The following is a 14,785-nucleotide window of genomic DNA, read 5'->3' as shown; positions in this document are numbered from 1 at the left end:
GAAAGTGAAAAATGTATACATAAATAAAAGTTTAATCTTCAAAATTCAAAATGTTATATATATAGAGCGTGATTAAAATGGAAACCTTTGTATTTGGTTTTCGTTACCATTGCTACATCGATCCTTTCAAACTAAAAATGCTTGAAAAAATAATAATTTTACGCAAATGGTTTTAAAAATACACACGATATTTTTCAGAGTAAACAGCTTTTCGAGTGAACATTATTTCCTGTGTCAATATAAACATTATTTCAAATGTACTTTCGAGTTAAACAGCTCAAAATTAAATCAAATTTTATTGGGCGGAGCGTTAGCTCTTTTATATGACTTACAGAAATGTGTTTACACAAAAAATTTGATTGATCGATTTTGATTAAACTTTGTCAGTTTTCATTAATTGAGATGAGGAATTCGAAAATATAATAAAAAATGGGGTCCATAACTTCGTTTCCGAAGTACAATATGGTCAAACTGACAATGTCCACTTAATTATTATGCCTTTGTGTCCTTTATCTTAACTTAAACTTATGTCGTTTGCTGGTACTTATCAATTAACAGTACTTATTATACTGGATTTATGGATGCAGAAATTAAGTCTTACAGATCAGAAATAATATTGTTTATTTAATTCACCTGTACGCATACATCTTAACATTGTGTTTTGGACAAAAAACGCAGAATAAGGTTAAAAATTATAAGAGAAATTTAAATAATGTTAAAACATTTTTAATTAATAATAATATGGAAATACTTCAAGGTGATAAAACCAAACAAATAATAATTATGAAAACAGAAAAGAAAATCGAAGTTATGAAGGAATTGATCCAAGAAGGAAGTTACAAACAACTTAACAAAGATCCAGTTAACAGTCTAATAAAATCTTTAGATACGGAACTAAAACATTTGAAAATACAACAACATATAACAGATGAAGATATCAAATACATAAAAAGAGAAGACAACAGAACACCGAAATTTAATATAAGGGTAAAAACACAAAATTCCTATTAACTATAGACCTCTAATAGATGTCAGAAATTACATATATTACAATTTTTAAAAAATATTTAAAAAATAAATTAAATTCATTAGATGTATCTAGGTATAGTATAAAGAATGTAGATTAATTATTAAAAAGATTAAAAAATATTTAATATCACTAGATGTTGTAAATATGTACCATAGCATTACAATAGAAGATATAGCAAATTATTTAATAAGAATAAAAGCACCAAATTGAGTAATTAAATAATGTTTAATTATAATCAAAACCAACTATTTTCAGTTTGATAAAAAATTCTACACCCAAACAGAAGGAATACCTATGGGTACATGCATAGGTCCAAAACTGGCTGAAATATCAATGATACAAACAGACGAACAGATTAGAAATATAGAAAGTATTTAATTCTACAACAGGTATGTGGACGATTGTATAATAATCTTTGATAAAAGAAAAAACAAATAAAAATATAATTATAAAAAAAGGCTAACAAGATAAAAGAGAATTTGTTTTATGAAACCGTGTCTTGTTCTATAATTTAGACTTGATAAACACTAATGTTGTGTGTTTTTTCTTCAAAGACACTTGGCAAGTTTTCTATCAGATATCTTTATTCATTCTCGTTCAACGAGAATAATAATAAAGATATCTGATAGAAAACTTGCCAAGTGTCTTTGAAGAAAAAACACACAACATTAGTGTTTATCAAGTCTATAAAAGAGAATATTAAATTTGAATTAGAAAAAGAAAAACAGAACAGCATAAACTATCTAGATCTAACAATTGAAAGAAAAAAACGATAGATTTATTTATAAAAATACGTTAAACCCATACAAATTCCTAAAATAATTAATTATAAATCTGTTATCCCGATTAGTATGAAATATAACATATTTAAAATGTATATGAATAAAATAAGACAAAGAACAACGAAAAGGAAACACAGGGAAAAAAGAAGAAGAAATAATTAAAATGTTTATTTTAATTATCATTAAACCGAATAAACTTGTTAATTTAATTTGATTATTTATGCTTAAAAAAAAAACAGGAATTCGTATGGAATTGTGGTTAATATTGACTTTGAATATGCTCGGAATTATGGTGTTTTTAAATCCAGAATTTGTAAGAATTTTATTGTATTATTGTCGGGAAAATTTATGTTTGTTTATGATTGTAACAAAAATTTATTTTTAAATTAATTGTAGAAAATGTCTTTTAAATGCCTGCTGATGAGGGACAGACAGGTCCTAAACACAATGTTAAGATGTATGTGTACAGGTGAATTAAATAAACAATATTATTTCTGATCTGTAAGACTTAATTTCTGCATCCATAAATCCAGTATAATAAGTACTGTTAATTAATAAAGTGACAATGTCCATGTTTTTCAACGCGATTAAGTGTGTCCAAAGGAATTTAGGGGCAAAAATTTCAACGTTGCGCGCGCTTAACGGAAAATGGTGGGGGCGAAAACGAACAGAAGCAATTGACTTCCAGCGAATGTAAGGACCCCATCTTCTACCTCTCTATGGCCGTCAAGTACAAGGACTTCTCGTGTCTCTAACAACTTTTTTGTTCTGATGACATATACATACACGCGCACTTTCTGACACACACACCCCTTATGTACACATTTAAACACGTGACAGCGGTCTGATTAGATGGAGCAAAAGATAATTTATGTCCTAATACTAATTAAAATATTTTTAATGACAAAAATGCGAAAATTCACACCGCCTCGCTTGTATCGCGATACAACAAAGTTAGGCGGTGTCTCAAGTAACTCTAAAACTTCATTTTATCGATTAAAATTAGGCTTAACAATTCATGCCTTGTATCAGAAAGCTGGATCTAGTAAATACAGGTATATATGTAGAATGTCCGGCTAAAATCAGGTAAATAATTACTATGAATTAAGCAATAAAATGTTTTTGCACTCAATCGAAATTATACGATTATCGTGCCATCGCTTTTATAATAAAAATTATATTATATCATAGAAATTATTTAATACTGTGATAATAAAATTTAAGATAGGCCACATGCGTAAAGTGTATGTGAAGACTTAAGTATAATCTAACTACTGTATTTAGTAGATTAAGTAGCTTTACGGTACATAATTTATTATTTTTAAGCTATTAAATTGCGACTTGAGAATGTGTACAATAAAGCAGCTTTAAATAATTTTACAGCTCATCGGTAACTTAAATACACAAGTCAGTAAATTAAAACTTAAAAAGATTAATAAGTGTGAAAATAATTCGAAAATTGAATCGTAACTTCTCACCTGATCTGGTATCGTCTTAAACGAAATGCATTCAAAGTGGACTGAATTGATTGACTTGTTAAAATCGTGGAAGTGTCCTCTTTTTACGGGTGACACGCAATACTTGTAAAAAAAATAAATCATTCTGATAGGTCTGATGGGCGTGCGTGCACGCAGGCGGCCAATAGTGCACTTTAGAATATAAAATTCAAATATAATTTAATATTATTTTAGTATAGTGGTCGACGATAAAATAGATTGATGTTTGCCTGACATCTGATAATATAAAGTTATTATAGCGGTCCAGTTTATGGATATAAATAACCCCTAAGTATGTGAAGTGTTTTTTATCAGAAAACTTAATTCAAGCAACAGGTGATGGAGGATTTATCCATTGAAGCAGAGAAAAATTCATTAGTAGTTGAAAAATTCATTCTATTGTAATTTGTATTTATGTGTTTTATATTCATTTACGGGATGGTTATAATTAAAGTTGCCCTACTCAGACCTGTACAGAGCCCGTTCTCATGGACGTATTTTTATGAAACTTGGTATACATCTTATATGGACCATGGGGAAAAGGAAAAATGCAAAAAAATATTTAGTACGAATTTTTACCACTAGGTGAAAAATGGCGCACGAAGAACAAGAAACACAAAATGGAAACACGCAAAAGGTTTTTATTCAGAACATTTGTTCAATGTGCAACCATTTGCATTAATTACATGTTCAAAACGCCTTACAATGCTGTAAGGCGTTTGGAATATGTGACTGATGCAATTGGATTGCATTGTAAAGCGTTTTTCACATGTAATTGATGCAGATGGACTGCACATTGAACATGAATAGGGCAACTTTAATTATATAACCACCCTGTATTTTGAAAGCGTAATGGATTATGATCATAAATAAGTATACAGCGTATTTTTATATAAATCGGTTATTATCGAAAACTTATTTATAATAGGGATTGTTTTCTTTTGTTATTTCTATAGAAACAATATAATATTATACAAATTATGCGTATCTATAGTTTAAATTATATACTATAACTATAATTTGAAAAAAAGTTTAATACTTGATGAGTGGAAAAAAATTAAATTGCTATTTAAATTACGCTGAAAATCCACAAAACATATCTAGAACTCTCTTGGATCACTTAATATCAGTAACGTGACATTAAATAACGTTTAAATTTGCCCTAAATACATAAATAAAAATTAAAATTACTGTAATTAAAAACATAAATTAAATTAAATTTCCTCTGTAACGATTTTAGAAAAGTTAAATTGTTTTTAAATGTTTCCCAAAACATAATAATATTAACTTCACAAGAAACACTAGAAGTGATGTTAATTGCCATGCGAAATTTTAATCAAACTCTCGATTTTTGTAGCGTTTTACTTCTATACCTGATAGCAATCAAGTCATGTCGGCCATCTTCTAACTCCGTTCTCGAGATTAACGAATAACAGACAGACACACAAAAGACAAGGGAATGTAGAGGTCTGCAATTTGAAAATTGCAGCCCAATTAGAAATAATAGGTGTCTGACATCAGTTGTACTCGAAATCCAAATAAAGAAAAGATACCCGAACAATACACATCGAATTCAATTGATCTGTAATAAAATAGCAATTCTAATTTTTAAATTATTATATGTAAATTAAATTATTTTTATGACTTATAACACGTTTGAAATTTAAATTCAAGAAAATTACAATTTGAATATTTCATTGTCCTGTCTTGGCTGTCACCTCCATTTAAGAGGTTGACTATCATTAGCCTCAAGTAGTTTCTATCCTGAGCCTCTCTGTTCAATCTTCATAATTGAGATGCGCCCATTTCTCAATATTCTTGAAGCAGCTTGTCCTGAGTCTTCGCACACCATGATAATTTTGGAATCCTTACTTCCCACACTTTAAATGCATTTAATTTCCCTACCAGGCTTTCGGCGAATTTCTTTCTGCAGGGTAGGGATATCACAGTATATCAGAGTATCGCCATATATAGCATTAGCTTACTCTACTCTTTGTATTTATAGTTACCTGTCTTAATATAAACTTAGAGATCTTTAATGCTGTTGAAATTGAATTTAATTTCCTTATCTGCTAGGTAGCATCTGTGATTACGTGTTCCAGATAAATATTCTCTTTAACTGGTTCTAACATTTTAAATGTTAGAACTAATTTAGTGTTTCTGAACCGAATTTTGATCCTTGTGTGTTTATTCTTTTTGGATTGTGTTGGATTGAGTGAAGAGATGAAACAACACAACACATGAACGGTTTGCCAAAGTGCTTAGAATGCTTCCCGGAAGGATCTTCTAAGAAAAACTTGTTCCTATTCAAAGGTTATGCACGTGAAGAAAATTTGGAAAACTCCACATGGCCAGCATCTTTTTGAAAATCTGCATAATTATTGTTTTCTTGAAATTGACGGTAATTCCAAACGATTTTTCTATAAGTTGAAGGCTCTTCTCGTCTTCTGCCAGGAATTGTGTCATTTGCATATAGAAAATAATTAATGTTGTTTTTTTCGATATTTACACCTTCCAGTTAGTTTATTTTCTGAAATATCTTTTCTGAGCGTCACTTGTATTCAAGTTTAATTCTCTTTAGTTTTTTTTTAATAAAATAACGTACTGAGTTTTTGTTACGTGGCTTATCAGGTTCACTATTCTGTAATCTCCGCAGTTAACGGAACCATTTTTAAGTAAGGGAATGAAAATTAAAAACTTGAGCAATTTAGGTATCAATTCGGTGTTGTAAGGCATGGGAAGCAAAACTCCTCAATATCTTTATACATTCTGTTGTTATATCATAATACTGGTTTCACCTATTTTTTTATGTTATTAATTGCTTTCTTTTACTTTTACTGTAAAAATGTATGAAGTTTATCATTGATTGGTTTAAGTAAAATACAAAAATTTACATTGTATAAGTCTTTGATTTGTTCTATTTATATCAATTTTCTTGCAAGACTTTTCTACAATTTTTCTCTTATATAGTGGCAAGTACCGTAACATAATAAAGCTGTATAAAAACCGATCTATAATTTTTTTAATGACAGATTTGGCTTTTTTACTGATAGGTAAACGTCAGAAAGCAAAATCTTTTCCACAGCAAATTCTGGTCCACAGAAGATTCTCTTATGGACGAATTTTCATTATTTTCAAAATTATTTATGCAATATCAGAATTACAGTATTGTTAGCACGAAGCAAACGAAATTTGGAAACAAGTTTTCCGAATACAAATGTTACACTTCGCATTTACTTATGAATTTTGGGGATGGTTACAGAAGGAGAACGGGCATTTTTCAAAATCAAATCGTGTACAAAATCATACGCGATATAGTTTAACTTGGTCAAAATAATTATCTTTATCAGTACTTTCTATAAAAAACTGAAATATTAAAACAACCGCTTGTTGGCAAAATTATCAAAAAAAAATATGCAAATGTAAATGTTACAAAGTAAATAGGCCTATATCTTCATAACCAATTTTTTATGTTCAATGTGACTTTTATATAACAAATGTGATACACTATAGTTTACGTTTTCAATAATTTTTATTTAATAAACCTATTTCTATTTATAACTTTCGGGAGTCAAAATATAAAATATCGAAGTACAGTCAAACCTGTTTTTATGCGGGAAATAGGGACCGCATAAAAGAAAATGCATAAAAAATCGCGCGAAACTTCATGAGTGGCTATAAAAAATAGTTTTCGCAACACAATTAAAAAAACATTTTTTTTATGCGGTGAATAGGGACCGCATAAAAAAGTCTCACGTAGAAAATAACTCGAAACCGTACGAAATAACTAGGAATTGCTTTTTTAACTCCTTGGGCCTTTTTCTGCAACACCTAATGGGGAAAAAATCCTCTAAGAATTTTAATTTTTATATTAATTAATTATTTCCACTTAAATACGAATCTAACATTAAAAAGTTAAAAATAATCGTTAAATAATGATTTTATTTGATAAATATAGCTGCAGGAAGTGTTATTTCATTTAACAAGGCGTGAAATTTCACACCTGCAGTCTAAAGCTGGAGGGGAGCTAACTTACCGCATCTGTTCAAATATAACATAATATTTATGGTTTTTATGCTATTAAAATAAGAGGGGACCGAAATAAGCGTATGAGAAAAAAATTTTACTGAATAAAAAATGAAAAAACCTGCTGATGTCATAGAAAACAACCAATAGAGTTTTTAAAAATTTTACAGGAGTCAATTATGTTCCAATTTGATTGAAATTTTCATATACCGCACAAAAAAAATCGCACAAAAAAAATCGCACAGAAAAAGACCGCACAAAAACAGTTTGACTGTATATATATTTTTACGAAGTGTTGTATAATAATTTCGCTCATCATAATTAGTATTTTTGGTAAATGTCTGTAAATGTCTTAAATTTCAGACCTCATATTATACTATAATTGTCAAGAGTGAACGTTTTTAATAGGATATTTTATTTGTTTTTACATCTTTTTTGTGTCAGAGTTGCCACATATCCTGGTTTCTCAGAATTGACCCAGAATTTTTTGGCTGCCTTCTAGCGACAATAGAACTTCATTCTAAAAGCTGTCTTACAATGAAGTATTTTTTCTTTTTCCACATTTAAATGTATTTCTGTCACTAGAGAGCCGGATTAAGCCTCTAGCGGGCCTTAGACAAAATTTAAATCGGGGCCCCATTTAAATAAGTTGCTTCTAAACAAATCTTATATAATGTGACATTAGCGTAACTAGCGTGGGTGACACCCGGTGCGGATATCGTGGTGTAACCTTTTTAACTCTTTTTAACTCTTTTATAAAACACTATCGAATTGTAATATCTTCGCACTCGAGCAACTCGAACGCTATACCGAATATGCGATGTCGCGACGTATAAGTTTAGATTTAGAAAAGATCTCGTGGCGTACAGTACATTACTTCTGACGCACGGGTGACCGTTGACCTTTTTTTTAGGCAACGGCTAGTCGAGCGGAGCTTACAAGGGGAGGGCACGACCTGGGAAATTCACTTTGGGATGAGACTTGGTATATAGGTAGTACTCCTTTGGGATGCTCAATCCTCAAAACAAGAAAGCGCAATGGCCAGCCAATTTTAAGAAAAAGGCCTTTAAAAATTCGAGCTCAGCTTATGCACTAATAAGTTTCGCTAGGTCGGCAGCTTCTGAGCAGCTCGGTTGACATCGTTCTTAGCTACCGCCAAGTCATTCAGGGTTCAAATCTCTGTCTCGATTAGTATTTTTTTTTTCTTTCTAAACATTTTTTAAAATAAGTATTTTGAATATATATAAATATTAAAATTTTATTATAATAAATAATTTCATTTAAAAAAATGTTTAACACATATTACATGTCATTTTAATTATAATAATACAAAATAATTAATAAAAATAGTTATAAATAATTAGTTATGAAACAATAGTTTTCATTTATTATTCTATTGTATCAAATTTTTCAAAGGTTACTACTCTTATTAATTCTCACCACTTAAAAATAAAAAGTATAAAACATGTCTTTTATATTCATTCTTTACTTCCATTTTAACAAAAATAAACAACTAGAATGTTTCCAATTCCAACAGTATTATATATATGAGATCCAATTTAACACTTCAGTGTGAAAAGTATCACATTAGACTGACATTTTCAACAGCAAAACAAGATTTTTCTCGAGGTCATAAAAATGCGCATGGACTTATGGACTAACCTGATATTTGGAGTGTCAGTTTACTTTTGGATTTCGAAGAGATCATAGTGTTCCGTAATATATCACACCATAATACAAATAGTTTCAATATTTTACAGTAAAATGTCTGTGAATGAAGATACTATGTTTACCAACAGTTGATGATGATGATTATTAATATACTTATTAATTATTTTGTATTATTATAATTAAAATGACACGTAATATGTGTTAAACATTTTTTAAATGGAATTATTTATTATAATAAAATTTTAATATTTATATATATTCAAAATACTTTTTAAAAAAATCTTTAAAAAGAAAAAAAAAATACTAATCGAGACAGAGATTTGAACCCTGAATGACTTGGCGGTAGCCGAGAACGATGTCGACTGAGCTGCTCGGCAGCTACTAACCTAGCGAAACTTAGTAGTACTGTACATAAGCTGAGCTCAAATTTTTAAAGGCCTTTTTCTTAAAATTGGCTGGCCATTGCGCTTTCTTGTTTTGAGGATTGAACATCCCAAAGGAGTACTACCTATATACCAAGTCTCATCCCAAAGTGAATTTCCCAGGTCGTGCCCTCCCCTTGTTAGTAGGAATTGTTAAATACAGCCTTTTCTGTCCTATCGAATTTCTTACATAATTTTTAACTCGTTTTGAAACAGAAATCTTCTGCACTGAAGCCGGGCCCCTCCGAATTACGGGCCCTAGACATTTGCCTACTTTGCCTATTCGATAATCCGGCCCTGTTTCTGTCCACTAGAAGAGTAACGATACACATCTACTGATGTACCGGAATTGAAGCATCCTATTAATTTCGAACAAACGTAGTAAGAATGGATAATCAATACGAAAATTGATTTACTTTCTACTGAAATTTGTATTTATGTGTTTTATATTCATGTATTTTGAAATAGTAATGGATTACGATTATAAATGAGTGTGTATCTCAAAAATGCAAATCAAAATTTTTATTTTGTTAAGTGTTGTATGAGTGTTAAGCTCGAAATGCATCATTAATTAAAAATTACTTTTTATGAATTGTCTCCTGAGTAACCAGTCTTGTGTTAAATTCGGCCTGACCGATCCATACCCTCCTGTATCTTGCATATACATTAATGAAAATTATTTTAGGTTTAGTAATTAACTGCTATTTTATTAATGATACAACGAAGAAATAAATAAGTATTTATTATTACCTTTTATTTATTTAAAAAACTTCTTTCGTGTTAATAGTTTAGTTGTAAAGTACAATATAAAATAACAATTCTCAAATAAAACTCGATTTAAGTGTTTAAGAATATTTACATGAAAATGCCGAATATGAATGGTAAGGTAACTGAAATTATACATGAAAGGTAGAAACATATTTCTACTGCACACGAAATGCGCCAATACGTTGTCCTATTGTAGAAATCAGACACGTTTCTGTGCAGAAAATAAAAGATAGAGTTAGATAACGGTTTCGCGAAAGATGTATTTGAAAATACAGTTCAAAATATGAATTAGAAGATTGAAGTAAAACGACAAAAGAATGTTTTAACTAAACTTTAACGTCGCCGCATCTTGTGGTAACGAGCCCACTCGAATTGAACCGTAGCAAAGTGGCATTGAGTTTTAAGGTCATATCAGTTGATGTTTTATATTAAATACGGCAAGGTAGTACCAAAGTCATTCGGAACAAGGCATTTATGAACCATCCAAATTGCCACGATCGCAATCGGTGTTGGCAATGGCCTGAGAATGTATAGGAACCCGAGGAATTGGGCAAGTACATTTCTGTGATTATATCGTAGATGCTGATGAGTAATTAGCTAAATCTACGTTATTACGAATTCTTCGAACTCATCCCAAGTATTTTTCATCACGATCAAGCCACGCTCCGTTTTCCAAGGAAAACTAAGAAACGGTTAAGACAAACAAATAAAAGTGTTCCAGTGGCCTACTTGCAGCTCCTATAAAAAATTACTAGCGCACCTTAGGAGAAAGTGTCATAAAGCAAGTCTCAAACCCTGTAACAATTAAAACGGATTTTATCCGAGGGATGGAACAATCTGAAAACGATTTGGTTGGATGCAGAAACTTCTTGCAGAAACATAATATGTATTAGCAACATATTATATTTATGTTTACTCTGAATTTCAAAAATGACGTTTTGATTCAATAGATTTTTATTTATTTTATGTAGATATACATAAGTAGGCTTTCAAACATAAACTTTCAAAAAAGCTTGTCTTAACAATACGAAGAAATATTTTTTCTTTCCTATAAGATAAATTTAAAAACAAGAATTAAGTGGATGATAATGAATTTATTCTTCATCTATAAACGGAATTTGGTGTTTTCTTTCTAACGATATAAACCTTTTCATCTGAACTACTTCGTTGTTATTATTGAAATTTGTTTTTCTTTTCTTAGAAAACGTATAATCTAAAACACTAAGAACGACAGGCAATAGAATTAAACCGTGAAAAGCTGCAAAAAGCATAACTAAAAATATAACTTTAAAGAAAATAACAAACAGATACGATTCTCCAAAGTACAATACGAAAACACCTAAAATAGTGGAAAAGCATCCTTGCAAAATTGGATAACCCACGGCATATAAAGAGAGTCTTAGCTTTTCATTCGAATCGTATTGTAGACAATTTACGTACGCGTAACAAATGTGGGAAGAATAATCGACACAAAAACCCGTACTCATGACTAAAATAAGCATTGTTACCGAATCGACGTTGACATTCCACACCGACATAAAACCAACGACTCCTACTTGTATACTTATTACCGTTACCATAACTGCTAAGGTACAGAATAAGTTTGGAATGAATATAGTAAATATTATGCATACAATTACTGCGGTAATACCCACTGTTTGCACACACGTCGATATGACATCTAAATATTGATCGTACATAACGAACCATAAATTGCATACAGAAACATTATACTTGCTATTATCTGCAATTCTTCGAATATTTTCTAATAGATATTTTTCTGCGGAGGAATTTCTTACATTGTGACTTTGTATAAAGAATCTGGAAGCTATTATCTTGTCGCCTCGACTATTAAAAAGAACGTCTTTTCTAAATCTCCTTGCTCGTTTGATATTCAAAAAAACATTTTTGAATCCATCCAGAAAATCCTTTGAATCGCTCAAATTGTAACCTCTCAGAGAAATCTGCGAAATAGGTTCATTGATGAACGAAAGATATTCTCTCATCCAGCACTCAGATTTCGAGGAATCGCTCATAAATGGAGCCGTCTCGAAAGAGTTTAAGAGCTCATCTATTCCCTTTTGTACAGCGGAATCAGAATAGTCCAGTGTCTGATTAATAACGACGTGTATCCTGTGAGGAAATTCAGTGAAATATCGATAATGTAGTAGCATGTAATTAACAACGTAGGAATGAAATGGGAATATGTTAATGTAATCTAATCCTTCCTTTATCCATTTCATAAAATATATACCGCACCCTAAATAAGAGACGAACAAAATAATAGCCATTACTTTAATCAGTTTGTTTTGCAGGACTTTCCCTAGAATATCTTTAAAAAATACCATCATAAAGTTGTCTTTTTCCTTCCGAACGTTCATTTCTTCTTCAATAACGTCTCCTTTAAAAGTTTAGAAACTTAATTTAACAATAACATAAATTTTTAAAAAATTGAACATATTTTATTATGTACTTACTTGAATTAACTTTAGTAAAAAAAACACAATGCCTGTGCTTTTCTTCCCTGTATCCTTCTAAAGCCATTAATCCTCCGAACAAAAATATCTGGTAGAGGTAATCAAATAAAATGGACAAAGAACTATAAATGCTGAAAATATGAATAATTCTGAACGGTGTTAAAAGTCCCATGCAGAAAGAAAAAAAATTTGTGGTGGAGTTATGGTTACTGATACTGCGGCTTCCGAATACGCATCACTCATCCTTTTCATCACCGTGTCTTTGCAGTTAGTACGTCTCCAAGATGCCAATAAAACGAAAGAATCGTCAAGTCCGATGCCTAAAACACAACTTCTTAGTATTTAAATTGCGAATAGGCTTATATAAATGTGTACTTACCGAGCATAAGAAAGAAAATAGCCAAGTTCAAATCGACATATCGCACGTTAAAATACAACAATAAGCCAAATGCAGAACTAGTTGCTAAGAACGAAGACAGGCAGCTAGCAACACCCAACCACGGTTTGCTGGTTACGACATCCGACGACATGCAAGATATCGCTGCAAATATCAACATAACGGGAATGGCAATTAATAAAAGGGGTAAGGCCATATCTGTAAGTCGATTGAGTTCGTCGTCGAAAGTCTTTCCGACAAATTTGTAGAAATCGATATTTTTCAGTTTTAAATTAGATAATTGCTTCAAAAATTCACTTTCCCATTTCAGTGCCATTTCATTTTTTTCTTCTGTGCTGTAATCTAACGGATAGAACAAACGAACAATTTGAAAATCTTCCAGTTCTTTTCGTGCATTTACACGCACCCCTCCTACGTTAATTGCAGAAACCTTTAGTTCGCCTATAGTTTTATAGATGGGATATCTGCGTAAACAAATAATATTTATATATCGATAAAACTCAAAGATATTAGTTTATTAAAATACTTACTTTATTACATGCTTTCCATTCTTGATTTCATTTATTTTTCCCGCAAACGTCAAGATAATATTTTCGAAGCACTCGTTACGAGTAGTTTTACAGCAAAGATTTTCGTATTTTACGGAAGAATTATTCCAGACGAAGCTAATATTTTTGATAAAACGATCCAATTCTATTATATCTCTCATTATTGGTTCATTTAGCATAAAATCGTTAACTTTTGATACCGCAAGAATTGAACCGAGTCGTCCAAACTTCGTGATTCTCAAGAAATCGTAATCGGAAGATAAATTTGGAGGAAACAAAGATTCGACAATTCTTCTTTCTGTTAAGGATCTTCCGTTGATAGGTGTGTAAAGATATTCAATATCCGTTACTAATTTTGCGTTCTTTAATCCAACAGCAAGAATTCCTGACACAATAATTGGCGTTACGGTATAAAATATGGGATGGCACCCTATACGATATCCAATTTGTGAGAATAATGGAGACAGTTTTTTTTTAATGCAGTCGCAAGTCATCTTTCGGCTGTAAGTACGAATAATGTGATGATTTTTATGCATTCATGACATCAAAGAACTACTTAGTTAATACTATTATTAAGATATTCTTTTATTATAATAATATGCAATGTAAATGAGTAAAGAAAAGAAAAACAACTTATTGACAATTAAGGATAAGAGCACAGTTAGTAAAATTTGACATTTAAATTGAAAAAAATTTATAAAATACAATGGAATTGAAACAAACAATAATTAATTGTTAACAGTAAACTGCAAAGAACATAATAATAGTCAAAATATTCATATAGTACGTACAGTAGCATAAAGCTGGACGCACATTGGTGCAGCTAAAACTTCATTACTCAAAACGTTTTACTATAAGTAAAACGAGATAGCTCACATCGAATAAGTAAAAATGTCGTTGGATAAAATGTCATGCACTTCTACATTCGTTTACGCTCGTGTGCAGCGAGCAGCTGTTGCAATTTCAATAATATATCTCCTAGTTTTTCAATTGTAGGACATTTTCCGCATGTGAGTAGGAGGATTAAGTCTGGAACCATAGGCATTATGTTCTTCTTTGTTAATTCTTTTATAAATAAAGCATGGCGATGAGTAAGGGGGAAACGAATTCAAATTATTTTCACGATAGGAGCAAGCAGTCAGCGAGCGTAAAGTCGTCGAAGAGTTTC

General features: G+C 30.8%; 2 protein-coding genes across 2 annotated transcripts; both read right to left on the bottom strand.

Moving 5' to 3' along the window:
* Positions 1-11,289: 11,289 nt before the first annotated feature.
* Positions 11,290-12,739, bottom strand: LOC136987473 (patched domain-containing protein 3-like). The gene is made up of 2 exons (XM_067285208.1): positions 12,673-12,739; positions 11,290-12,596 (listed from the first exon to the last, which is right to left on the bottom strand). Exons 1-2 carry the CDS (start codon positions 12,737-12,739, stop codon positions 11,290-11,292), a joined length of 1,374 nt encoding a protein of 457 aa, XP_067141309.1.
* Positions 12,431-13,832, bottom strand: LOC136987450 (patched domain-containing protein 3-like). The gene is made up of 4 exons (XM_067285187.1): positions 13,600-13,832; positions 13,052-13,533; positions 12,673-12,992; positions 12,431-12,596 (listed from the first exon to the last, which is right to left on the bottom strand). The coding sequence occupies exons 1-3, from the start codon at positions 13,794-13,796 to the stop codon at positions 12,832-12,834; spliced, it is 840 nt and encodes a 279-aa protein (XP_067141288.1). The 5' UTR covers positions 13,797-13,832; the 3' UTR covers positions 12,431-12,596; positions 12,673-12,831.
* Between the last annotated feature and the right edge of the window lie 953 nt (positions 13,833-14,785).

This window comes from Centruroides vittatus, unplaced genomic scaffold (genome assembly GCF_030686945.1).
Source record: "Centruroides vittatus isolate TY-2023 unplaced genomic scaffold, ASM3068694v2 scaffold_211, whole genome shotgun sequence".
NCBI lineage: Eukaryota > Metazoa > Arthropoda > Arachnida > Scorpiones > Buthidae > Centruroides > Centruroides vittatus.
Note: the sequence above shows the minus strand (reverse complement) of the source record. Positions and strands in the feature narration are given on the sequence as shown.